This window comes from Drosophila biarmipes, chromosome 2R (assembly GCF_025231255.1).
Source record: "Drosophila biarmipes strain raj3 chromosome 2R, RU_DBia_V1.1, whole genome shotgun sequence".
Lineage (NCBI taxonomy): Eukaryota > Metazoa > Arthropoda > Insecta > Diptera > Drosophilidae > Drosophila > Drosophila biarmipes.
Window position 1 is genome coordinate 18,042,092 of NC_066615.1, and position 27,647 is coordinate 18,069,738.

The 27,647-nt window shown below is 42.5% G+C and overlaps 2 protein-coding genes across 2 annotated transcripts; both read right to left on the bottom strand.

Moving 5' to 3' along the window:
* Window positions 1-983: 983 nt before the first annotated feature.
* On the bottom strand, window positions 984-27,411 carry LOC108022906 (protein king tubby). The gene is made up of 6 exons (XM_017092111.3): window positions 26,760-27,411; window positions 2,796-3,069; window positions 2,198-2,662; window positions 1,943-2,133; window positions 1,732-1,869; window positions 984-1,675 (listed from the first exon to the last, which is right to left on the bottom strand). Exons 1-6 carry the CDS (start codon window positions 26,799-26,801, stop codon window positions 1,406-1,408), a joined length of 1,380 nt encoding a protein of 459 aa, XP_016947600.1. The 5' UTR covers window positions 26,802-27,411; the 3' UTR covers window positions 984-1,405.
* LOC108022905 (glycerophosphocholine phosphodiesterase GPCPD1) lies at window positions 3,848-6,145 on the bottom strand. Its single transcript, XM_017092109.2, has one exon. The coding sequence runs from the start codon at window positions 5,976-5,978 to the stop codon at window positions 3,936-3,938; it is 2,043 nt and encodes a 680-aa protein (XP_016947598.1). The 5' UTR covers window positions 5,979-6,145; the 3' UTR covers window positions 3,848-3,935.
* Window positions 27,412-27,647: the final 236 nt, after the last annotated feature.

The window sequence follows — 27,647 nt, forward strand, 5'->3', positions numbered from 1 at the left end:
TTTTTCTAAAGAAAATTATTTCTTTATTTTTCTTTCATTCAACTATCAAAATTAATATAAAACAGTGCATAAATAATTATTCTGCGATGAAAAAAGGCTTGGGCGTATTGCGAACATCACTCAACTATAATCAACAATAATCTTTAGTAGCAGTTGATATCAGAACTTTTGCTTGTATATTTTTGCCTCATTAAGAGGTGTTTTTGTTTGATATCTTAAAGGAGAGGAGCCTGAAAGACTACGCATAGAAACAAATTTCGCTTCTTCAAAGAAGTATTAAATGCGCAATTATTACTGAAAATTATTCCAGTATAAAACCAGTATAACAGTAAAAACTAAAACCCACATGTATTTATAGGTATTAAAGCAGTTCATACTAAAGTCATTAGAAGTAGCAAATATTCTGAAAACTACCCAGGTATATAACTAGTATAAAAGTATAAACGTAAACCCACATGTATTTATTATTGTTAAAGCAGTACATACTAAAGTTATTAGTTTGACCATCAAACTTAAAATGTTTCCTGTAATAATTAATAAAATACCAACATTTGATGCCTTTCTGCCCACAAATAAACTGAAAACCAAATACCTCAAGGCAATTCAGAAACCAAAAATATAAACAAATGTGCCAATAATTCAAACAAGCCTTCTTGCCTATATTATAATAAAAGAAGAACTCTGAAATTGAAATCTCATAACAAAAAAATTAAATGGTATAATGAAAATGTTTCTAACAAATTTATAAAGTCCTGCCTGATTTAAAATTCTAATTCTAAAATTACGAATGTGCCAATAATATTTTTAAATTATTATAAGCTATTACTATGTTTTTTAATTATTATAATTATCTATATTATTATTTAATAACAATAATCCTTTTTTGTGTTTATCAATCTATTTATCAACAAAATTAATGCGTTTTCTGTTACACTTTTTAAAAATAAAAATTTGTTCGTTTTCCCGCCCAAAGAAAATACATGTTTTTATTTATGGCTGTATTTAGAGCTTAACACAAGTAGGTAGTAATATCTAACAGACAAATAGTAGTCGCCTTTTAATTAGTTTACATTCCTTGATTTTCTGCTATATGCCGATTATAAAATTGATATTTAACTTAAATGATATCTACCTCGATTCGCTTACAAGTGAACTTATACCAAGTTAGGGGGCACATTAAGATTTACAAAGTTTGGGTCTTGTTCCTATAAAATCGGTGAGCACATTCTGACTAAATGACATATAATGGTAGCTACTACATATCCTATATCAACGATGTTCCACCAATCCCGACAATCTTCCTCGCCTGACTAGATTTTCGATACTATTCGCAAGAACGATCTGACTGATCTCCAGAGATATAGCTGTACATAAGGCAGCGGGCCAGGCCGGGGACCAAGCCAGCTCACTCGCAGGCTATTTTGCCATCGAAACTGCTGAGGGCTATGGCAAAGGCCTGCATGGCGCACAGGGGGTAGCGATAGTCCATGGTGAAGACGTCCTCCGAGGTGCGACCGAACTGCATCACAATGTACTCGGGGTCGGAGTCGTGGACCAGCTGAAAGTTCTTCACCGACGCCTGGGTGACGCGTCCGTGGAAGTTGAGCACATACGACTGCGTTTCGTCGTTCCACACCGGCGTCTTGTTATGCAGCTCCACGATGTTATCCATGTTCTGTAAAGTGGCCCTAATTAATATTTGACTTTTTGGCACTGTCCTCATCCGCTCACCTTCATCTTCCACAGGTCGAGAATGCCCTGCTGCTTGGGATCCGCTGAACTGATCTTGACACGCTGATCATCCTCAGTCATGCCCGGCAGTATTACAGTCATGTTGCGAGGTCCCTTGAATCCCAGTATGTTGGTGTCCTGAAAATGGTATTACAAAGTAAGTTTTCTTCTTCGAGCTGCCATGTGATAACAGGTAACTGCTAGTACTTACGTAAATGATTACGGCCAGGTCGAGCCTGGGACTCTCCGTGCTCTCCTTGTTGCCATTGTCAAAGACGGTGAAGGACGTGCCAAACACATTCGAGCGGAGCTTGCCGCAGAAGCCATCGGCATTGCGGGACAAGTCCGTGGGATCGCAACTGACTATGTAGTTGGATGTCTTGCTCTTCTTGCGCTTGCGACCTGAGAAAATAAATCGTTGTTGGTTGAGAGGACTCTGGAGAAGATGGAGTATCCATTGACCCACCGCCCAGCAGGAATATCTTCTTGCCGTAGTCCCGCTCCAGGTGCAAGTAGTATATGGGGAAGAGGCCCCGGTCCATGCCCTTGCGATCCCGGGTGATGCGGCACTTGTAGAGCACTCCCTGCGGTGCTGGCTGCATCACGAACTGGTCGATGTTCCCGATGACATCCCCCTCCGACTCGCCGCCAGTCCCGTTCCCCGTTCCATTGGTGCTGCCGTCCAGCGTCGCATCCTTGTACGGCGACGAGGCCATTCCGGCGGGACGCACTGGCGCTGCTCCGGCCACATTGCGGTTGGTGTAGTCGTCCTCGTCCAGGTTGTCGCTGAAGGAGTGCTGGCGGGCATGCGGCTTCTGCGACTGCGTCGAGTTGGCGCTGTGGGAGGCTGGCTGCTGCTGCTCAATCACGGTCACCGGACTGCTCTCCTCGTCCTCCAGCTCGTGCGATGAGATCTCCTCTATAAGATCAGCTGTAAGAGTGCAACCCAATGTCAAATGTACACTAAGTAAGAAACTAATTCATATAATGCAATATTTGGACCTAACAACAAATGCCAATGTATCAAAGTGCAATACCTTTTCTTCGAGTGTACGGCCACTTACCCTCCTGGTTGATGGTGCTCAGGCTGCGCATGTTGTTCGAGTGGTTGCGTGTGGTGTTGATGGCAACCGGAGCGATGCCTCCGGGACTGCCGTTGGTCAGTATCTGGTCGGGATTCTGGGGTGAGCTGATGAACTGCATCGGACCATCGTAGGCGTGCAGCTCCCGGCTGTTGCTCCGCATGCCGGACATCGGCCGGTTGATCTGCAGATCACTGGCCTGCACCATGCCCGGCGAGGCCCTCTTCTGCCGGATGTAGGCCTCCATCAGCTGGCGCTGCAAGCGATCAAAACCCGAAGAATAAATATTGTTTACTCCACTGCAAGCGTAAATCACTCAGAGATTTCGTAGATTGCAAGCTACCTAAGGTAATGTGTGCGATAATAAATCAAATAATTACGGTTTCAAGTGTTCTTTATCTGCTGATAGCCCGGTTTGCTACGGCATAACCGCAGTTTCATTGTGATTTTCCAAGCGACTCTAAGCAATTTGCATGCGAATTTCGGAAAATCCAATTTGGCGGCCCAGTTTCAAGTTGCAACAAATTGACAAACAGAATTTACACCCACGGAGCGGATAAATGACCGCAATAAATGCCCGAATATTTGCATATGCATGGATACCCCCAATCCCCGGCGGAAAAAGCAGCAAATCGCTCTGCAGGTAATTGGCCCAGCATCAGGCCGAAGGGGCAGCAAGAGCACCGAGCCGATCCATCAGCCCCATCCACCGCCCAGCCCACTCAATGCAAATGGATGTGGGTGCGAGCCCCCGACGAACGACATGTGGGACAGCGGCTGCTGTTGATGGCAATGATTTCATTAAAGATTTAAATTTCAAGTTCACGTTCATGTTCATCAGCGCAGAAACAAAGCCGCTTCTGTCAAAAGTTGCGCTGAAAATGTGCACATAAATCAAGGGAAATGTCCCGAGTTTAATGGCAAAAGAGTTGTGAATCCAAGTGTATACCAAGAAATACCTTTTTCCCTACTTGATTCAATTCTCTTAATATGTTATATATCGAAGCTAAGACAATTTGATAAAACCATCGATATATATATGTATTTACTTTAATACAATTCCTTTCTAGATCGTTTATTGCTTGTAGTAAATATCGCTCGGGGCGCTACAGAAATCTGGAACTACAGGAAGTTAACGTTACTCAGGATGCTCTCGATGGTGGCATTGACCTCGCGCTCCTTGGGCGCCGGATCGCACTGCAGCTGGAAGTAGCCGGGTAGATCCTGTTCCGCCGCGAAGGCACTCGTCCTGTTGGCGCCCAGCCAGAGGTCCAGCCGGTCGTAGATGACCCCGGTGGGTCCCTGCTGCAGGAACCAGTCGATGGACTCGCGATCCTTGAGGTCCGACCCCCAGAGCAGGACGATGGGCACCTGAGCCCTGGCCCGCTGCACCAAATCCGGATTCGCCTTCACAAAGACGGCGTTAGGCGAAACGCCACCCAGATCGAGGGCCTGCGCAAAGTTGACGCTCTGCTCCACGGTGCTGGTCCGTGGATCGGTGAAGGAGTTCTCCTTGCTGCTGGACAGGAAGAGCACCGGGTACATGTGCTGCTTGAAGCGCAGCAGGGCGCACAGGTCGGCGTCGAAGCTCTTAATCACGTTGAGCCGCCCGCAGCCATGTCGCCGCACCACCGCCAGGATGCGATCCGCGAAGAGGTTCTTGTCCAGCGTCTGGACACTCTCGAACGTTCCATCCGCCTTCTGCTGCGGCCACTTGATCTCGATGTCGAATCCCGTGGTCTGATTCACCCGCTCGAAGAAGTCCTGCAGGGTGGGAAAGAGTCGCTGCTCCGGCGGCTCCACATTGTTATGCGCCGGATACTCGACGATCTTGTTGCCCACGATCTGGTAGGTCTTCAAATCCTTCAGCTGTTCATACGATATGTCCTTCAGCAGCACCTCGGTCAGGTCATCCCGGCTGGTCGGCGTCTTGGAGTCGATGCAGACGCGTATGGAAAAGTCGTGGTGGATGATGGGCACCAGGTCGCTGGTCAGCTGCACATCGAACTCCACCAGGTCTGCTCCCATCTCGGCGGAGGCCAGCATGGAGGCCACCGTGTTCTCGATCAGTGGAGCCGCATTGGTGGTGACCGTGAGGGATTTACCCAAACCGCGGTGGCCAATCTCCAGGGCTGTCCAGTTGGAGCGCCAGTAATGGGCGAAACTGGTGCGCAGATCGAAGCCATCCTTCTCCATGGGCCGGATGAGCAGGTACTCCAGCTGCAGAGCGCCCACCATGCGCTGCCAGAGCGGCGAGATGAGGTCCATGGAGACCTTGCCCTCGCTGCCGGAGAAGGAGGTGGGCTGCAGGTGCGAGTAGCCCAGCAGGCGGACCAGGCCCTCCTCCGCGTCCTCGGCGTACACTTCCACCACGTAGGCCACTCGCTCCAGCTGCTCCAGGCTCACGTGGAACATAAGGATGTCGCCGGAGGCGTAGGGCACCCCGTACTCCGGCGGTACCCGGAGTTTACTGTCCCCGTAGGACATTCGAGCGTACTCCACACTGGCGCGTGCAGAACTGAGGATGGGCGACAGGCTCTTGGGATCCACGGGCTGCAATCGCAGACGCAGCTTTCCACGTTCCACATCCGCGGGCTGCTCCTCCAAGCTGAGAGCCTGGTGGAACACCTTCAGTTGCAGGATGCTGCCGGAGTCCTGGAGCCAACCACGCGACAACCTGCGCTCTCCGCCGATCAGTCCAAACTCATCGCTGCGATTGCCATGGAACTTGGTGGTGTTGAAGGTCCTGGCCTGGACATGCGACTCCCAGCGGCGGATCTGCACGGCTCCACGCTGGCCAACGGTGGCGGCAAAGTAGCGATACTCCACGCTGCTGTTCTGCGGAATTTCCACGGAGCCCGTCCACACATTGTGGGCGGCCGTGCGGTTGAGCAGCACAGCCCGTCCCGCCTGCCAGGCGCCCAATGCCGGCAGGTTGCCCACCAGGGCGGGACGCTCGAAGGAGGCCAGTTGCTCCGCATCCGGCAGGGTTAGCGTGAAGTTGAAGTGCAGCGGGGCATTGCGCTTGAGGGGCACATAGCGACGGGCCGCGTAGTACTTCTCGTAGTAGGAGGTGTCGCAGAAGGTGGCCACGGGCAGCAGGCACAGGGCGCTCAGCCAGGCGACGGTGAGGGCCACGAAAGTCTTCGACCAGGACACCGACATGTCTGCGCTCCACGGCGATCGCGGTGCAACTGTGGCTCTGGGCTTTCGACCGCCGATCGGTATCGCTGCGTCGAGATTTATGACACTGGCCACATCTTCGAGTGGTCGCGACGATAAGGGTCCACGCTATCAGAGTCTCGGCGTGAGTGCGAAATCGGTCTGGTCTGGCCGGCGGTCAGACCCGTTCTGTTCATGCACGTGTGCCCCAAACTCGTGCACTTACAGAAACAGTTACATATACAGTTTGAGATACAGATACAGATACGGATTCAGATCCGAAAGCTTTGGGGTGGTGCCTACGTCATCGTCATCAGCGCTGACAGTTTAAATGAATTTGATTTTGTGTGTTGCGCAAATCTTCACCTTCAATGGGTGGGCTCGGTGTGGTATTGGATTGACTTGGGGTGGCCTGACATGGAATGGCAGACCAGAAATCAGAGCCCCCCTTATGTGGTGGCTGACCCCCAGTCGGGCAATTTACATGGTGAAAGTTTGTCAGCGTCCGTGTAATTTATCCGCTTCGCTCAATTACGAGTTTCGTAACGTTTTGTTTTGCTTTTGAGGGGGACGAGCGGAGGTGGCTCTGCCATAATAACTATATTATATGGCTTTGGGTTCCATTTTCCCACCGTGATTGCAGTTCCTTCAATTGCTGGCCGCATCTCAAAGGCATCTGCTCTCCCGAGGCACGTTCTCTAGGTGTCCCCCTTTTTTTGGTCTACTCTGTTTTTTATATGGGGGAAAATGCGATTATGTGAAAATTTGAAATCAGTTGGCTGCCAAGGAAAACTCAAGCAGCGAACACGTACAGGAAGCCATGGGGGAAATGCAGAGCGGGTAAAAAACGAGTGACGTCGCATTGGGAGATCCGGTGGGCTGGCTGGGCTGGTAAGCTTGGAAGCTTGGGAACCCGAAGTGGAGCACCGTTTATGGCCCGACATAAATAACAACTATAAAGCAGCGAAGGCATGAAGTTGAGCTCCTAGCCGATGAAGCAGTCAATGATGCGAGGCATTAGGTTTTATTGTGCCATATGGTTATGTGGCGTCTCTCGTTGGAAATTTACCACCCAGTCATCTATTTAATTATTTAAATTTCAGTTTGCTGCTTTTTGTTCTACTTAAATCATGCCATTTAAATACACATATTAATTTTATTGTTATTTTAAGCACGTAACTTATCAACGAAAAGATATTCTTCCACAAAACATCTGTTTGGGAATTTTCGACCTACTATCCTTTTATTTATTTATGTTTTAATTTAAAGAACCCATTAAAATAATTATTATGAATAAGAAAATTATTTAATTTCAAGCCCCATAAATTTTTGTTGCTTATTAGTTTAAATATATTCTTTTGAAAAGAGAACTAACTAAGCCTTTGCTTAATACCTAATAATATGGTTTTATTATTTTTCAATTTCGCACACAAACTCGTATTAGGCGGGAAGTTAAATTAACGAAAATATACTGCTTTGGGAGGCGGAGTGTCGTAAACGAGGAAATGTGCAAATGTTTTTCAGCAACTTTTTGGGCATGCTTAGCGCATTTATTTTAATTTGGGGCCAGACAATTTTGCGTATACGTAATGCTGGGGCGCACAAAGAACATCTAACACACACACTCGTGCAGGGCAGAAAGGTCGCCATGTGTTGGCAACTGATATTCGCTGTGAGGCTGGCTTTCGGGGGTCGCGTAATAAAATGATTACTCATACGCCCCGTTCGCATGGCAGGGAAATTGAGAGCGTCAGCAAGCCACACAGCCCAGAATCACAATGTACAAATATTGTGGCTTTTTGTTGCCGCCTCCTGTTTGTTGTTTGCAAATACGACAGCAGCCAGGACAAGCAAATCAACCCCATCATCAGCATCCAGCCCTTGAGTTGGCAAGGACTCGCTGCTGGCTGGTGATGTGTTTTGGCATAAAGGATTATAAGCACGTCTTACAGCGGCTTAAGTGAGCTTCCGCATGCCAAAAAGGCGAAAGGCAACAAATACACGCCAGAAAATTGCGGGATTCAATTTAAACTCGGGGTAAGTTAAGTATTGCAGCCCAAAAGTAATCGATTTCACAGCCTTTCAAGGATAACAAATAAATTACATTATCTTAAAATTGATTTTTTTTAAAAGCCATAAAAATATCTATCTGTGCTTTATTTTAAGCCCATCTTAGTGATAGTTTTGTAGCATACTTTTTGAAGTCATCGTCACCCATACGCCCCGTAAGCAAACCCACGTTTTGTATTAAAAGGACGGCGGTTTTTGTGGGAAAAAAGAATGTGATTTTTGGGAATGGGTAGTTTTATTTTTTAATATTTCTAAAGACGCATTAAACATAATTGAATTGGTACATTTCATACAAGGATACATATATTGTAAGTAAAAAAAATACAATTTGAAAAATATCAAAAAGTCGTGATACTCCAAAAAAAGAAACACCAATCCGCTCAACTAATCATCGGAACATTAAAATACGTTTTTTGTTAAATTACCTCAAAACCTACTCATTAAACAAAGGTTCAAAAATAAATAAAATGTAAATGTTAGCTGTTTTTTTTGCCTTTTAAGGATAACAAATAAATTACATTACCTTTAAATTGAATTTTAAAATATTAAAAATATTTAAAAAACTTGCATTTTTTATTTTAGGTTCAGTTTACTGATAATTCTGTAGCATACTTATTGAGGTCGTCGTCACACATACGCCCCGTGACCAATTCAACGCTAAATTAACTACGAACTTTGTGCAAAAACATATTTTTCACATTGGAAAACTAAAATTAAATTTTTGGCTCAGTTTATCCTAGAACTTATTTTATGAAGAAATAATTGAGAACAAAAAAAAAGTTTAATTTCCTTGTATTTCGTTTTTATTTTATTTTCAAAATAACCATTACATCAAAAGTCTGGCGGTCAAACAAAGTCTAGGCTGCATATTAAAATAAAAAAATGTTTAATAAATTTAACTTTTAATTTTTGAGTTATTGCTGGCGATTCCAAGTCGTGTTTAAGAAAAGCGCGGTTAAAAAATGTAAGCCGTTTTTTGTATAATTTATTTTTTTTAGGGTTGCATTACAAAACAAGGCATCGTTTTTAATTACTAAGTATCACCTAACCATGTAATTTTAATTACTAATGTTTTTTCGGACTTACTCTATTCAACTAAGTCGATAAATAAGTATGTAATAATGTAATGACTAATTGATTAACAATGTTTAATGTACAAATTACATGCATACTGATGAATTTTGATCTCATTGAAGCATATTCCTATTCATAGTAATATTTAGGTACAAAAAGAATCATATATTTATTTTCTAGAAAAAAAAATAATTAATCAAAGGGAAATCTTAAAATAGCATACTTATTGGGGTCGTCAAAGAAAATGATCACTTGTACGACGAAAGTAAAAAAGGTAACATTTAAGACACTAAACTGAATATTTTTAATTGGATATGGTTTTTTCGAGTGTACAACGCAGGCTTGATGAAGCTAGTGTAAATCGCTCTAATTTTGTAAAACTCTAATAGAATTTGGCAAGGGTTTTCCAAGTGGAGAACCCGCTGGCCCAACTATAATCACGCACGCACGCCAAATCGAATTACCGATGGCCTGGAAGAATGCCCATCAATTTTCAGGCTGGCCAACAGGGAATAGCTATAGCCAGGGCAATCTCCATCTCCACGAGGCGGCCATTAACCCCTGGAGTACGGGGCCACGGTGTCAAAGCTGCGTGGCAACTATTACGAGGGGCATCAACGCCATCCGCCGTCAGCCATCCGCCCCTTGCCTTTGGCCCGCCACTATGCCACTCCATCCGGTTATTTGTTGCCACAGCTGCCCTTGTTGGTTTTGGCCATATTGACATTCATTTACGTGCTCGCTTCATTAAGCCATAAGCCATGACCATGTCGGGCGTGTCATGTTCGCATTGTCCTCCTCACAATGGAGACACAATCCCAGGCCCAATCGCAACGCGGAGGATGTGGGTCGGTTTCGGTTAAATGTGTTCCCAAACTGGGATAAGGAGCTGGCGGACATTGGCTTAAGGATTTGGCTACAACACAAAATGCTCGTCTGTTTGCAGCTATAAAAGTTTTCAACAGCATTCTATCATAGAGCGGTTCTTTCACGAAGTGATAAACGCATTTTGCTGTTAGTCATTTCACATTTCCCAGAGGAACTTAAAAATTTAACGTGCGAAAAAAAATAAATAAATTTGACTAGTTGATCCATGCCGACGAGGCGAAAATTGAAACAAAGTTTAGACGGCAAATAAAAGAAAAAGTGCATATGAAACTGTGAGATGGCCAACTTCCGGCGGTGAAAGTTGGCAGCTTTTGACTGCTATTCAACATTCATTTTGCACAGTCATGTATGTTTTACTTTCTATGTGGTCTCGTAAATAGATTAACACATGGCTGAACATGCTGCTCGATATGCGGTTGTAATAAAAGTGTAATGAGCATGTTTTCCTCTGCCCTTTTTTGCTCGTTTTAGCTTTGAGCTCGTGTGTTTAAGGTCAGGTGAATTTAATTTCCGGCTTGACTAAGGAACAGATTAATTTCGAGATCCACTGAATCGTAGGGATTTGCAAAGAAAGCGAAGAAAAATCAAACGACCAAGCTAGAAAAGTATTTTAGGGATATTTGTACACAGATATAAAAAGTTTGGTTATATCCTGGGGTAAAAATTAATGAAAGAAACTAAGCAAAACCTATAGTTTTATTGGTTTCCAATCCTTAAGTTCCTTTACATTGTACCATATCTAATGACTATCCTGCCGATGATTGCATGTAGCCTACTGGCCTTCGTGGCTTCCTTTGTGCGAGTTTGCAGTTGGGTGTCGGAAAACCGCAGGGAAAGCAACAAATGGGAGCAGGAAAATTGCTGCGGCTTTCCCCAGTCTTCGGCCTTCGACCCCTTGGCACATATTTTTGCTCCTCTTTGCCTCGATGTGGCTGCCAAGCACTTTGATTTCCGTCTTCGGGGGCCTGACAAGTGCAAATTCCTCAGCCACAAGCCCACTGACAAACTCCTCAAGTCTCGACAAAGCCACTTAAGGACCCAAAGTCCTGTCGCAAAATACATTTGAGACGCGTGAGATCCTCGGGCGCAAATTAGTTACGTTTTTAGTGTAATTCCCCCCCTTGCAGGCCGCCCTTTGTTGGCGAATTCCGAAGAATAACAAGAATATCAACAAAAGCCAACAACAAACGACATTGACTGCGTCGCTGTGTATGTGTGTGTGTGAGAGCGTCCATGTGTGAGCTTGGCTGCGAGTGTGTGGGTGAGCGCCCGGGAGTATGCAGTGAAATGTGACAAGGGGCAAGTGACTGAATAAGTGAAAAGGAATAGAAAACAATAGCGATGATACCTTGGGCTACGTACTAAGCACCCTTGAAATATAATAAACTTAGATAGGTTCTATTTAGGAATTATCAAGTTAAGTTTCAGAAAAGTGGCAGAGGTCCTTACACCTCAAAATTGCAATTGTTTTTGAGTATATTTAAGTCAGATTAAAATCTTAAAAGAATGTAAATGCCTTTCACTTACAATCATTTGCAAAAAGCTTAGGGCTAAAGCAGCGACTGGGCAGAGCTATTTTCCTTTGCCCGTCTAGACAATATACTTTACATAAATTAACTTACTAATATTAAATGTCTCTAATAACACATCAGTGTACACACGTATCGTAGTAAGACTGTGAGACTTAAATATACATTTTCTGCACATTTACTTATTTTTCAACTGAAGGTAAACAAGGGCTGAACCACTGTGCCGTGAAGTCAAAGTAACACAGCCCGCGGCGCCTGCAATCCTTTGTTACACATATTTGCGGGTGTCGGAAGGTATGTGGCCGCATGGAGGAGACAAGGCTGACAGGCAGAAAGTCCATGACTTCACTCGTTAGCGCCAAGGCTCCGTGCCACCAGCCCCTCCGCAGCCCACACCCTCCAGGGTGGCAGGTCCGGTTCACGCTCCTGCACCTGCACCGGGACGTTGAGCAAACGCCCGGCAGCCCACGTCCCGTGGAAAGGTCAAATCGGATGCCACCGTGTCCATGTGTCCGCCTGCCAGGACCTCCTTCCGTGTGTCCCACGGAGCACGGCTCCCGATTCCCAGGAGCCACATGCACCGCATTCCCCGGCGAGTGCTCGGCGAGAATTGTTTGCGCGGAGCAAACACAAAAAGCTGGCAGGTGGCGACGACTGAATTGGTTGCCCGGCTATTGTTGCCACGGGAATATGAATACGAAGACCATGTGAGAGTACAACGGACGTACACCGGGAATAACTATTGTTAAATTACTCTGATGTATTTAATTCGTAGTATTTAGTTTGGTAATATCTTTGTTTCCGGCTTCATGCTGAGATATCATCTTAGGTTTACCAAATTAATATTCCTTACTTCTTGTTTTAAAGGATATTTCAAAAACAATCCATAAGTTTACAAGGTTAGAAACTACTTTAGAGGAGGCATAAGCGCATACTAAAGCGGTGCTATTTTCGGGATGTTTCGGCTGCTATCGATCAATCGTCAGAGGCGAATACCTGCGTTTGCTTGCATTTTTCGACCGGACAACTTCGGTTGAATGTACATATCTTCCTTATGCCGCGCCGCTCCGCGTCACACCGCTTTAGTGCGCGCGCACCTTTAAGATCTTTGACAGCGCTTAAGTCTAAGGTTTCGAATACGGTACGATTTTTTGGATCGAAAGTGTATAAAATAAAGTAGACAATTTTTGAGTTATTAATTTAAATTTAAATTTTATATTGGAAGGATAATTAAAGCAAATCTTATTAAGGAAACCTCCTAATCAGACTGGAGCTCAACAGAGTTAAAACATATATTTTTCGTTTTTCCATCAGTGTATTTGTAGACTTTTCTCCATACTATGTGCTGCCTGACCCATGGCTGTTTGCAAGGAGCTACATGCATAGGGATAAGATGGGTGCAGAAAGGCAAAGGTGCTGGCAGTCCAAATATTAATGGATCTGGCCTTCTCCTTAATTCATGCAGGTAGCACAAATGTGGAATAATTCGAATAATTAACCTTAAGTGACCACCATTCTTGTGCCTACCCTAAATAATCTGCATTAAATATGTTGATGAAATACCGAGGAAAACGAAAACTTTTCCTGAATATTACCAACTTAATAAAAGCCACATTTTCAAATTACTTCACGCATTGTTAACTCCAGAGCAACTTTCACCCTCCTCCCCTCTTTTTCCAATAATTGTAAGTTGCGGCGGTGAACACGAAGGTAACGAGCAGTTACGAAAAATGAGTTCCATTTCTCTGCAGAGATGTTCTTGTGTAAAATATAAAAACAAAAATCATATTTCTATATCGAATGTGTACCATGCTCATGCTGCGCATATAAAACTGCGAATAAAAATGCAAAATTGAAAAAGTTTTGCTTTCACCCAGTGCACACAGTTGCAACTGGTTACAAAAATATTTTTATTGCTAAAAAAAAAAAAACGCGTTGGTTCTGGCAAGGCAACTTTCAGAGATTCTATCGCTTTTACAGCTCTATACGACTCAGTCCACAAAGTTTGAAGCTCAACTGGAATAAGCTTAAGTTGCGAGAAAGTAGCCGAAAAGAAAAAATTTTAATTAATGAAAGTGTAAGCCTTTGTTCGAACGAAAATGTTGACCACGAAGCCGTTGAAAGACCTGCAAAGGGTGCAGAAATTCTCCAAGGTATTCAGCCGAAATTGTAGCCGGCTCTTTTGTTTCATCATTTAACCAGATGCCACGCCCCCTGCCTTTGCTCCGCCCACTTTTAACAGCCTCCTCTCGTTTTTTAAGTGAATGGCGAATGAGCATCTGCAGTCGTTTCCAGTTTAAAGTCCCCGAAAACTGCTGCCTTTTGAGGACTCTCGTATTGTGGGCACATTAAACGAGGCACACATACGTATGTAGACGTGCCTTGCATCTCTCCGTGTCCTGGCGAATAATACATACGAAGGACGAGCGTCTCCCCAGCCCAGACACACATCCTGCCCCATTCCCCAGTTAAGTTTTACGAGCTCCGCTGGTCGTGGTCTATCGGCAGAGTTATTCGCTTTCCGTTTTTATTTCCCCCGCTCTCAATATGGAAATCCTCCTTCTGTTCCCGACAGCCTCACATATTTATTTGCTACTTACGAGATATTACTTTCCCTCTTGCTGCTCTTTGGCTAGATAAATTTTCTTTCACAAAAATGACTGCAAAATCTGGGCTCATTCCTGTTGCATGGCAAAAACGCTTTTTCGAGCCAAAGTTTTTGTGTGAGGTTAGCCGAGGTGAGGTCCTGGCATGGGATTTGTAGGACTTTTTTCGGTCTCTGAGCTGAGTTCCTTAAGGTGACAAAACTGTGCGGAATATAAACAAAGTTGCTGCGAAAAGCAGGCGACAAATGGCAGGAGACTTTGCGGTGGAGGAGCAAAAGATAAATACCATGTGGGAAGTAGATTTAGTAGTGAGTAGCTCTAGAGAGGAAGCTTAAAGTTGTCTCAGAAAGTATAAATAAAAACCGACGGAAGCTATGACATAAAAATCTTAATGCTGAATGCTTGTTTTCTTTTATTTCAAAAAAGAAAATAATAAAAAGTATCTTAAGGGTCTTTAATCTTTTACTTGCCAAAACATTTTTTTTAGCTTTTGCCATACAACACCTATTTTATTTGTTCTATGAGCATGTTTATGGTGAGTACTTGTTTAAATGTATTACAAGAAATAACTAAAGGAAGAATAATTTTAAATTTCTTAATCTCATTTTTAAATTTTTAACACTTCTTAAAAGTATGTGTAATATACCTATTTTATTTGTTCTATAAAAGTTTCAAGCTTTCTCTTGGCTGAAAGAAAAACCCATGTCGAATAAAACCCTAACATATTGTCAAGGTAACCCAAAAAACTGTTGTCAAAGGTTCTTAACTTAAGCGGATTTAGTTCAAATATGTACAAATTCTCCTTCTTTTTCTTTAATTTTGCGAAAGAAATTGGACTTTTTGGTCAACATGGGCAGGGGCAGGATGTGGGGCAGGGGGGAAAATCTGCTATGGCATTTCACAGGCAATTGGAAACTTCCAATATATGCTTATGTGTGCCTTTGACTGCGGTAGCTGGGAAATGGCAATCTGACTGCGAATGCGAGTGAAACTTTCGACGTCCGGCGGGACCGGACGGATGGAGCCATCAACGGGCCACAAGGGAATCGGAAAGCTCCTTCTCCAGCCTCGCTCCCCCAATTTCCAACCTCCAAGCGCCATTCCCCGCCACATTTGCCATACCCATTGAACACATTTAATGCCAATGAATACGGCCTGTCGTCGGGCAGCAAGCCATTCGATTGAATATTCATGGCGAGGGAGTGGGTGAGGATGGGCTGGATGTCACAACCGTTTAAGCACATGCCCCCAGGGAGGGATTTGCTAATTCACTTGCAATTATGACAAAGCATGGTGGCCAGCGATTCAACTGGCTTGGCCAAATTGTGATTTAATTATGGTGACAGCAGAGACGAATCCCAGCTGGCCCGGCTTTAAGTAAACATTCCTCAACTTGTTACTCAGTCAGAGATTACAGAGGCAGCATTTCCGCTTTTCCTTCAGTGCGGGCGAAACTTGAGCGCCAAATTGTAGCCCACTTAGAGCAGGGCCCGCTGCCTTGAGTACGAAAAGTTTCCCTTGCATCTGCAAGTCGTAGTCCTGATTACGCACCCTTGAAACTGCGGCAGTGGCATTCACCAAGTGACGACAGCTTTAAGCAGACAGTAATTATTTTAATGGCAGACAGCCCGCTTGTCCTAATCAGTTGGATTACAGCTTATTAGGTGGCAATTCGAATTGAATAATTTAAGTGTGAGACACATCCTGCAGTTCCAGGATATTATGGCAACACATAAATCATGCAGCTAAGGTCGTAAATAAACAACGATTTCAGATATACTCGTACGTTTTGATTGATGGCCTCAAGGATGAGCGGCTCTTCAGAAGTAGTTGCTGACACGCATCCTTTTTCACACACATAGTATGCAAACAAGGATACCGAACACAAGGATATCGTTGCCTTGGCGTCCCTGGGCCAAAGTTTTATCAATAAAAGCAACTCCTCGAAAGTCGCTGCTGCAACATGCAACACTATCGCATGTTGCCGCTGTGGCAGCTGCAATGCCAACTTGCAGGACTTTTCCTCGACTTTGGCTCGCTGCTGTCATGTCATGTTCTCAAGTCGAATGCCTAACGCGCGTATTCAAAGCGGAATTCGATGTGCAATTTCATTTTTTCCACCTTATAGAGAGTGCGATATGAGTGACGAGGGGGCGATAACAATGGGCCACAATCCGCTGTTTGTGTGTGCGCACTCAATATCTCATTTTTGAATAGTTCTCCATCGTCCTTTGGGTCCTTGACGGATGACTGAGCGGACGACTGAGCAAGCATTCACGTTCGATGAATTTCCCTTTTGCAAGGAACGACGCCATTCGATTATAATATGCAAATGTCATTAGGGACTTTGATTGGGTTTCCATATTAAAGCAGTCACGTAAATTACACCAACCAATTAATTCTCCAGCTTGTGTGTTTAACAAATTACTTTACCCATTAATACCGCCTTATCGGAGCTGAATTAATGGCTGGGTGAATCGGACAATAGGATTGTCATATGTCACTGGCAAATCATTAATTTTGATTCGACATCGTTAATGGGCAATCTCGGCCTGCTTTTGTTTACCTGCCATCGACAGGAACACAAATGTCGTTGTCAGAGGCAACTGCATAAAGAAGAGATTAGACCTCTTTGCTGGGGGGAGAAAAAGAAATGGGATTGATTGAACTGCAATCGCGCATACGACGTGTGGAACGTTGCGACATGACAAGGGGCGTTCCTTTGCCAGCGGTTGTTATTGCGTTTGTGGTTCAGTGTCAAAACAAACAGAAAAGGGGGGTAGGGGAACCAGAGCCCCGCTGAATCGATAAAAAACGCACCAGTCAGGGGCGCTGTTAAAGGGGGGGCTTAAGGGGATTACGTGGAAATCAGTTCAGTGCAAAGTGGCAGGAGTTGCAGTTGGATGTTGCACTAAGAAATTGGTAAAAAGAATTTAAATTTAGCTTAACTGAGAACGAAGCAAGCTTTGCTATCGATAAGGCGCTGAAAGCAAACTTTTTAAAACAATCGATAGTATCGATAGTGTCATCGATAGTTTTAAGTTTAATAAAATCGATATTGTAGTATTGTATGCTATTTTTTTATAAAATATAACACGGAATACTTTAAATAAACTGACTAAAAATTCCAACAAAAATAAATTATTTTAAATTTATGAACTATTTGTTTAATTAAAAGGTAGTTTCTCCAGCTGAAAGTCAAAAGACACGTCCCTGCATTCAAAGCACCAAAGCTCGTCAAAGAACTAAGCAAACTACAGGTGCAAACTAATGGGAGGGTTGAAAATGGGTGGCGGGCGGAGAAATGGTGCTCTATGGGGAGCCTAACGATAATCGAGCTAATCCAACCTGAACGCTGACATGCCTGAATGGCCCCGTGAGCGAATGGATGAATGAATGGGTGGGTGAGTGAATGACTGAATGAGTGAGTGAGTGACGGGGACATTGCCTTGTCCCTGCCAAATGAAGAGGACAGCAGCAGGACGAGTTCCCACCTCTTTGAGCCAACACAGAACTCCCTGCACACCCATCAATCACGCGTGTGGAACCTTCGATTTTTCCAACTTGACAGACCGCGTTCCAATTTCAATGATAGTGCCTTTGTCTAAGTTTGGCCTTCCACTTGCGGTTCGTGTAATTAAGGTGAAAGTTGAGGACTTGCCTTGACCACTTCTCCTCGATTCCGGGAAAACCTTTCCACACAAACTTATTTTGTGGTATGCAAAGGTCCTTTGCCAACGTTCTACTTACATTATTCGAGGCAATTGATTTTTCATCGAAGACTGATAGAAATCGGTGGCCCCCTTGACTTATGCAAATGAATGTCATGTCTGGCATTTACAGCCCATGATTTTATTGTCTCTAAAATATATCAGAAAATGGAAAATCTAACAATCTTAAGGCGGGGATTTTTATTATGTGTTTAGCTTTTATAGAAGCCCTTTTTCTTTAAACGAAGTAACAGCAAATGGTTTCATTATTTAAAAAAAAAAGACGCAAAGCGAGGAATTCAACAATCTTTAGTTTTTACTAAATTGATTTCAGTTCCATTTTTGTTATTTATCATTTAGTAAAAATCTTTTAAAGCAAGTAAGTGATTTTATATGGGAAATCTAGAAATCTTTAAGGTATGTTTTTTTTTTTAAATTCAAGCTGATAATGATTTTATTGTCATAAAAACAACTGAAAATAAACCATAGGATGTTTATTTGTATATTTAGTCTTTTTTACTATCTATCCAAACGACCAGATAAACAATTTTAACTAATGTTTGCCCAATTTAAATACACCAATCTGTTGCCAGGCCCAACAAATTGACAGAGTGGGCTTTATCCGGCATCAAATCTCAGTGGAAACAGCCAAACAAATCTACCACTAATTAGGCCAGGGAATAGAGGCGGTAATTTCGGGGTAAATTCATTCCGATGGGCTTGGCCAAGGCGACACAAAGTTCTCGTTTTGAGCTGCTTTAAGGTTAACCACAATTAGCTGGCAGCGGGGGGCGTGGCGCAGGGGGGCGGTACAGTGGGACCACGACCAAGCAAACAATCAAAATCAGGCGATGGCCGCAAATGAGAGGCGGGGGGTCAAGGGCCATAGGCCACAGGCCACAGGCCACAGGAGCCACAGGATCCTGCCAGCGGGAAAAAGTGGGCGCAGTAAGCGGGGCCAAGATGAAGCACTTTAGGCAAGTTAATTGTTGCACACTTCGAGGGGCCATCCAAAGTTAGTGACCGGAAAGCCAACACTCCATAAATACATTTATGCTGATTTCTTTTTGTTTCACACATAAAATATATACGAAGGGTTCTTTTTCGCCTGAAAGCTCGAGGGAAGCCCATTTACGGATGTCGACAGCTCGTCGCCCGGAATTGTAACGCACAAATCTCCGGAGAGCCGCTAAAAATGGCGCTGAAAGTGTAATTAAGAGCAGCTTAAAGCCAAATGCAGCGGATAAGCGACCACGGAAAAGCCAGTGGAAAAAAGGACCTTCCCCACAGGAGATTCAAAACGGACGGAAAAGCCCTGTTCCGCAGTCGTTCGATGATTTTCCTCTTTTATGTTGGGTTTACTGCCAGTTTACAAGGCTGAAAATCGCCGCAAGGGAAAATGCCAGGCGTCCGGCGTTTTATTTCAAATGCCTGCCACCAGCGCCGAAAAGTCGACGGCAATAAATGTTTCATGGCTGCCTTGATTTCATAGGCCCACCCACGATTCTGTCTCGATTTAAAAACTAGACCATTATCGGGGATTACAGTAGTTACATTCGCAGGACATTAAATTTGGAGCTTTGGGAAAATATTATGCCATTCAGTTGGAAGAAAATTAAATTTGATACCAAACTTGAAAGTCATAATGTTAGAAAGTAGCTTTAATTAGTAGCTTTAGATCAATAAACAATGTTTATATTTAATTTATTTATAATTCATTTATCGCTTTAGGGGTTTCACAGTTCACAATTGAAATAGGAAATTTGTAGATTGAAAAACAAATTGCTTAAATGTGTTTGCCAAAGAGTAAGCCATCTCTGTTTGTTTTTAAATCAGTAAACAGCTAGTTAAACGTTTTTGGTATAATTATTTTAAACCGGAAACTTTAGAGGTAAAATAGAACCCGGAGTGGAATTTAATTACCCAAATGAAAACAGCATTTTTATATGATTTTCTCGCGCTGCTTTTAATTAAATTTCTCCTTCTCTGAGGGACAGCCATGTCGGTCTGTCGGTTCTTGACGCAGCCGCGGGGCAACGGGGCGTATAATGAACATTTAATTAGCTTACAACTCCGGTACGGTGTCCACTTGTTTGGCGGAATGCTAAGGCTAAGGACACTCTCCCCGACGAGGGCTGCTCAACGAGTTCTTCCCCCCTCAGCCAGGCAATTAATTTCCAAAATAAACGCAAATCAAATTAAATAAATACAGATATTTGCTTGTGACAGCTACAAACAATATTTGCCCAGAGGGCCAGCTCGGGCAGCAAATGTTGAAATTCGAAATTGCCATAAATATTACAGAAGTCATCGCAACATGGGCAAACAGCACAGGCGGCAGAATAATTGGATTTGCCTTTTCTGGCCCTTAAATGCCTGATTTAAATGCAAATTGAAGTGGTCTTTCGCAGCCGGGCTCAATGGGGCTTGCAGCAGTTGCCCATGCAGCCATTCACGGTCTCAAGTCACTTGAAAAAGTCCTAATCTCCGGCAAAGAAAAACTGTCGCAAAAAGCAAGTGTCATAAATCTGACGACTTGTGCAAGATGGCAACAAGGAATAATCTGACTATTAAAGTCCATTCGGACATTTTCTTGTGGGGCGACAGGAAGAAAGGCGGCGAGGTAAATCTCAGTTGAGTGATTGGGGGCCACCTTTTCCCCTCGTTTTTCCCACCACCCACCTGAATCGCTGAAGAAAAGCGTAGTGAAGGACACTGGGAAAGGACATCACAAGTTGGGTCTCCAATGACGAAGATATGACATTGTAATAAAGCAAAGTAAGTGAACGACTTCCACTTCCAAGCCATTTGTAATAACGTTCTCCTCGCTCCCAGTTCCATTTTAATTTCACATAAAACCATTATTGGATTTCAGCAATCACCTCTGATATTCATGGCCATTGGTCGTATTATTTTCATACCTTTATGCATTTCAATTAGTCGACCAGATAGCTGGCCTAATTAGTTTCCAATTGAAAAAGACAAGTGCCAATAATCGCCCCAATGTTGTGGGCAAACGGAATTTGCATAAATATTAAATCAGGCATGGCAAACAATTTAGAAACAGAATTTCACAAATATTCCTTAATTTTTGTCGAAAATCTTGTTGAAATGCTTATAAAGCTCGGAATATTCTTATTGAAATGCTAGTAAAGCCCGGAAACGCCATCTTGATTGCAGTTGCGAGAGTGGAGGAAAAAGTGGACGGCCTGGTCAGGGATTCCGGCTGGGAAAGAATGAACCACAGACCGCCCGACCACTTAATCAGTGACGTGAGCTCGGCAAACTGTCAGCTGCAGTTTCCGCTGCAGCAACCACAGCAAACCACATCAAACCACACGTGTGACAGCGCACCACAACACAACCACTGTGCAAAAGGCGATTAAAGACATTTCAATTTAATTGGTTATTTTTCAGTACACTGAAAAGAAGGTTCCTTTGCGTAAGTACCCAATTGCTTAAAAAAAGTTTCGGAATATTTGTTAATTTTTTGTATTGTCATTAAATATACCTAATTCCTGGAATGTTTTTAAAAATCTTTTTTATATTTTCATACTTATATTTCTTAATTTATTTTAATTTAAAAAAATTATATTATTTTGGGTTAGACGTAGAAAGAACTGCGTTCCACGTATTTTTAATTATTAGTTAAGGACATTTCAATTTAATTGGTAATTTTTAAATACGCAAAAAAATGATTAAAATGCAATCAATATATAAAACAATTCGTTTTAAAAAAAAGCAATAAACTATTTTTTTAAATATCCTGAATAAAATGTGGGTATATGATTTTGGTATGCACTTTGAAAAACGGTGTTCCCAGAAAAAACCTTTATTATATTTTTCTCATATTATAGGTTGAAATTCAGTGGAAAAAGCTTTCTTTTGTGCATTGGCTGCCAATTATTCGTGCAATAAAATATGTCGCATTTATGTTTGCTCAATATTAAAATATGTGAAATATTAAAATAACTATGACAACTATAAGCACCTCCAGAAAGGCTGCTGCACAAGTTTGGCAATTAAAACGGATTTATTTATATTTGCAATGGAAGCAAATTGTTTAGCCTGCGAAATCGCCGAAAAACCACGCGGAAAGTTGTCAGCTCCCTGGGATGTAATTAATTTGCAACGTGCGGAGTGCTCCTGCCCCTGCTCCGCGAATCCTGCATATGCAAAACTTTCCCCGGAGTGGCTGATGGTGCTGCCGAAACTTTGCGCCTGATAAATTGAATCGAGTTTTCCGCCCACGGTTGCAGTAGCCCTCGGTGCGACTCGCCGGCAAATTGCAGTTAATGGAATCTGCAATTGAAATGAGCTCCGGCAGGCATGTCGCCGCTTTTAAGGGATCTCTAAAATGTCACAATATTTTTCATTGTTGCAAATTACATTTCAAATGGTGACACTTTCACAGAGAAAACCGAGGTTCACACTCAAAACAAGATAAATTGTTTGCTTGCAAATATAAATAGTATTAAGAAGAATACTATTATTGCAAATACGTTTCAAACGGTGTCAATTTTACAGATTCAATCCATTTTAAATTTATGAATGGTCAAATTTCCTTTCTTACACCAAAAAAATAAAAATAGTTTTTATTGTTAAAAAATACATTTAAAGTGGGGTAACTTTTACAGAAAAAAACGCAAATTCACTTTCAACATAATATATATTTATTTGGAAACGAAACAAGTATTATATAACACGAAAAAATGTTTTGTATTGCAATTTACATTTTAAAACATGGCACACCAATGATTGAACATTAATTGAATATGATTTCATGATTACATGTAGTTTTAATAATTTACGAAAAAAATATAAAAAAGGAACCATACTTTTAATTATTACACATTGCATTTTAAATGATTTCACTTTCACAAAATAAGTTTATATCCATTTTAATGTCGATTTCTAATGAAAAGGACTTTGTATGTTTTTTAGCAACTGTTCCAATTTAAATTAATAAAACTAAGTAATTCTAACTGATAGATTTATTTTTGAATTTTTTTCTATTATTGCCACAATATTTTAGAACGATCCATAGAATTCTTCCTGTCTCTTGAGTAATGTCCCTCTTTCGGTGACCAGAAGTTTAAAGTTTCCAGTGAGTAATGCATTTTGCAGTCTGTAGCTTGTCCACTAAGCTGGCAACTGCCAACTGCAGTTTAGAGCCATATAAAAGTGGCAGGAGCATAAACTGAAATAAGACCTGCTGAAAAGCCAACACAGCTGATGAAAAAGCTTTTATCCTGCAATTTATTGCCAGCCATTAGTATATATGTCAAATTTGGCTGGCTCTAATTGAAAATGAATTACCCAAAAAACCTTAGTGCTCCGCTTTGTTCTTAGTTCGTTTCAATACGTGGTTTCTTTTCATCCTGGAATTTCCATGCCCCGCTGCCATTTTCCTTTGAGGAATTTTATGTGAAAATCTTTCGGGATTTTAGGGGGCTTAGGTGCGAAATGTTGGCAAAGAGCCCGACATGAATTATAAAACATCACAGGATATTTTCAACTCTCTCTACAATGCTGGCCTGGGGAAAAGGTTAAGTGAAACCGTTTTTTTCCACTTCTACCAGGGGTCAGCCAGGAAAATTGGTGACTGGCAAGTTACCACAAAATTGTTAATCAACTTGTTGCTGTCTTTTTTCTTAGAAACCCTCAAGAGTATTTTATTTCAGTGAAATAAAATAGCTCTCAACAAAACAATCAATCAATTCCTAATGACAGCTCCAAATCGACATTTAATACGTCGTCTCATCCCGTTTCGAGACTTATTAAATATTAAAGTCCTGACTTTGATGGTCAACCGCCGAGAAGTTTGGTAAAATTCGACTTCATTATGGCCGGCATTTCGCTTTCCTTGGGTCAAGAACCTCGGACCTGAAGCAACAGAACGCAAATTACAGGATTGAAACAAAGGGCGAAGGCCGAAAAGCTAAATGAAGCAAGGCTAATACCCTAGAGTGGACCAGGTTCGTTTCTAAAATATTAACAACTTTTAATAAACTAAATATGAAGATAGGATTAGTTTATTGTAAAACGAAAACCAGTACAATATGTTTTGAAAAAGGCTATTAAAAATTTGCTAATGTTAAAGCTGCCTTTTTTTATTTATTTTATTGACATTTGTAATTTACCTTATCGATTAAAAAAAACCTTATTAATAGTGCCTATCTCTTCAGAAATGAATGGTAGGTACCCAATATTATAGTAATATATTATTAAAATAAAGGTAATAATTTTTTATAGGGTGTTAAAATAAACTAATATGATTCATTGTAAAACTATTTTTATTTTCACGTTTTTTTTCTAATGAATGGCTTACCAATTCCCCTAAGCACTTAACTCATAATAATTAAATAAATTGTTTTCCTGCTTGGATACCAGTTTCTCTTCACAAAACCTGATAATAGGTTGGCACCCATTATTAAATAAAATATTATTATTTTATCCCCGAGGTTCACCCTAAAGTACCCATGGAGATGTAGCAAGTGAAGGCGGTGCGTCATATCCGTTTTTGGTCCGAAATGTTTTTTTTACGGTTCGCGTGAAGAAGCTTGAGTGAATTGGGAAACCGAGTATTACATGCTCACATGTGGGAAGAGCGAACAATTGTGTGACTTATTACTCGGCATTACCCTGTGGCTTAGTTCCTCGTGGAGCTCGAGTACCCGTCGCCGGGCTGGCATCGATTTTGCCCCCTTGGTGGCCCCAGGCCTCCCCAGTTAATGGTATTCCACGTGGCGACGCAGACATGAAAACAATACCAAATAGTGGTATTGTTCTTATTTTTAGTCGGTTGTCGGTTGTCTGACTGTGTCCCGAGTATCCTGTCTGTGTGTCACAGTTGCCCATGGTTACGCAGGACACCAACAATATATTCTGGGTTAGCGGAAGTCCTGGCCGAGGGCTTTATTAATCCTTTGTGTATATTTAGCAACCACTTTATGAGTCGGCGGCCATATATCTTCCTGTTGATTTATGCCAAGTGTAAATTGGCCCCAACCGCCCCTTCTTTTGCTGCTACACTTTTCCTTTTTTATGACAGACGTAAATTTCTGTTTGCCTTAACTTGAGAAAATGACCCAAAACGATTGCTCAAAGAGATTAATGGTGTTTGTAGTCAAGGCACAAGAGCTTCCCTCGGGAAAATAATACTTCCCACTTATTTGCTAGATATTCATAGGCTATTATTATTAAACTATATACCAATTATCAGTTAATAAACCAACCTCGGGGAACGATTTAAATAAGCTGTTCAAAATGACAGTCACAAACTGTATGTCTTCATACGATTTTTTAAGCTGTTTTAATATGAATAAATGTCCAATTAATATTAAAAAAATATAAATTGGTTTAATTTTCGTAAACAAAAATGTCGTGCAGCCGATTGTTTGGTAAATGACTCAGCATTATGCTTTCATGATGTCCCTCCATTAAGGAGCCCCGTCAAGCTGTGAATAGCTTTTCAATGCTTTATAAGCCATCACGGCACGGAATCGAACCAACTCGAAGGATCCACAACTGCCAATACTTGGCAACCAATCTCGACCACATCGAAGTGATTCGATTTAAGCTCCAGTGGGTGTTGGAGGGTGTTTTTCGGTTGGTTGGGAAGTTTCGTGCCACCCAACATAATTAGGGCCAATGACAATCCTGGCGGGCTGCAGGAACTGCACCACCGAGGCTTCGTTTCGATTTATTTGGACGCCGTTGCCAGGACAACGGACTGCCACCTGGCCACTAAGAATTGGGCACAACAAAGCCACTCGGAAAGAGGCGCTAAGCCACTTGGGTGTTTTCGAAGGGCGGCACACTTAGTGCGGTCAGATTCGAGGGCAAAAAGTGAACAATTCCGGGGAATGTTGCCTGATGGCCCCTTTCGGCCATTGCTGATGGCTCTGCTCTGCCCAATTGTTCCAAGAAATTAAGGGTTTTTGTTATTTCCACCAGAGTTTCACGATTCGTCTGGTAATGGAAACAGAGGAGAGAAAAAGGCATTGCTAACGTGCCTTAACCCACGGTCAAATGTAAAAAGTTTTTCAAGATTTTTTAAAGGGTTCCACTTTAACATGCGTAACTTACGACTTCTGTTTTATTGGCATGGAATCTTGTTCAAGGGACCCAAAAGTTGGTTTTGATTTAAAAATAATATATGTGTGTCCTTTTTTACTGGTAATAGGCAGTAAAATATGTTATCAAATTTAAAAATAATATTAAAGCATTGACAATTATTATTGTCACATTTCTACTAAATTGCGAATGATCCTGATAAAGTCAATAAAATGTTGTTTCGGAAGTCAATAAACAATGGGTTATCTTATAGATTAGTAATCGTTATCTTATATTTCAGTTAGTTAATGACGAACTACTCATTATATTTGGCAGTGAGTCCGCAGAATTCGCCCTGATATACCTCGGAGCCTACTCCGGCACCGCTGGAGATTCTCTAGGAGGCAACAAGGGCCAGGGATTCTCCACATTCGATCGGAGGAATGAAGACTACTATCTCGGAGCTTGGTGGTACAAGAATTGTGGACAAGGGTAAGTACATATTGCTTAGATACAATCGTTTTCTAGAAAAAATACTGTAATAAATAGTACTGAATGGCTGTCAGCCTTATCTGGGGCTACTATCTCCTAATTCTTTATCAATGATCTACTTCAAACCTATAGATACAAGAGCTTTTCTAAAGTAACAACAGGCGTACTGTATCCAGGCAATTTCAATTATTGCTCAATCCCAGTTACAAACCCAGTTAATAAAAATTATTTGTGTATGGAAACAATTATTTTTTGGAAAGTACAAATAGGAACAACAACTTCATGTTTTCTTCAATCGTTGTTAAAGGCAAAGCCTTTTTTTATTCCCTAAGTGTAACTTTTGTTTAATAATCTTACCTGTTGTTCCATTTTCTGATTTCGACTGTTAATTGCGGACATCCTCGCAACTTTGGCTGTAGATTCCAGAGGGTAATTTTGGTTTTACGCCAGATTGAGAGCAACTAAACGATTTCGATGATCCAAAGAAGGGTCATTTGGCAAAGTTTGGTTAAGCAGCTGTTTCGGATTGCTGTTTTCCTAAGGACTACTCAGTGCAAAGGACAATGCGAATGAATGCAGCAAAACAAAAACCGAGGGGGTAACTAACGAGCAGAAGAATCGACCAGGACACCTGGCGTGTGTGGCGTGTGTGTTTCTGTAGTTTTGTAGTTTGCTCAACTGTGGCACTCGCGACACAAAAATCAAGGGGTGTTCGAGGGGTCGAGGGCGCGAAGACTGAAGCCGACAGCCGGCTCTTCCTGTTCCCGCTCTCCTGCCTCTCTTGCAACACGATCGGTCGGTATTCTCCGGCTTGCTCACCGATCGGGGGCTCTCACTGAGTGTTTGCTGTTGTTATTTATGTTTACTTATAGAGCACTGTATCAATACAATAATCTTTATTTTGGCAAACACTTTCGTGCTGGCTGAGCTATATTCGTGTGATATTTGCCAAGTGAGTGCTTTTGGCGCCTCTTTTTGGTGGGGGAGAGCAGGCGAAGTGTCCCGTCGACCGAACCGCACGCTGCCAAAACAACAACTGGCGATAACCAGAAGCCTACAACTCGAGCGAGGGCCTCGGGCGAAGTGGAATGCATGGCCGAACGAGCCCGAACGCCAATCGCCGAGCGAAGTAATCCTGTCGGGTGTGTCAGCGGGAGAGCGGGAGAGTGGGAGAGCGGCGAGCGAGAGACCGGCTCTCTGCACTCAGCGAACCGCCTCCTGCGCCGCTCTCTCCTCCACATCCTG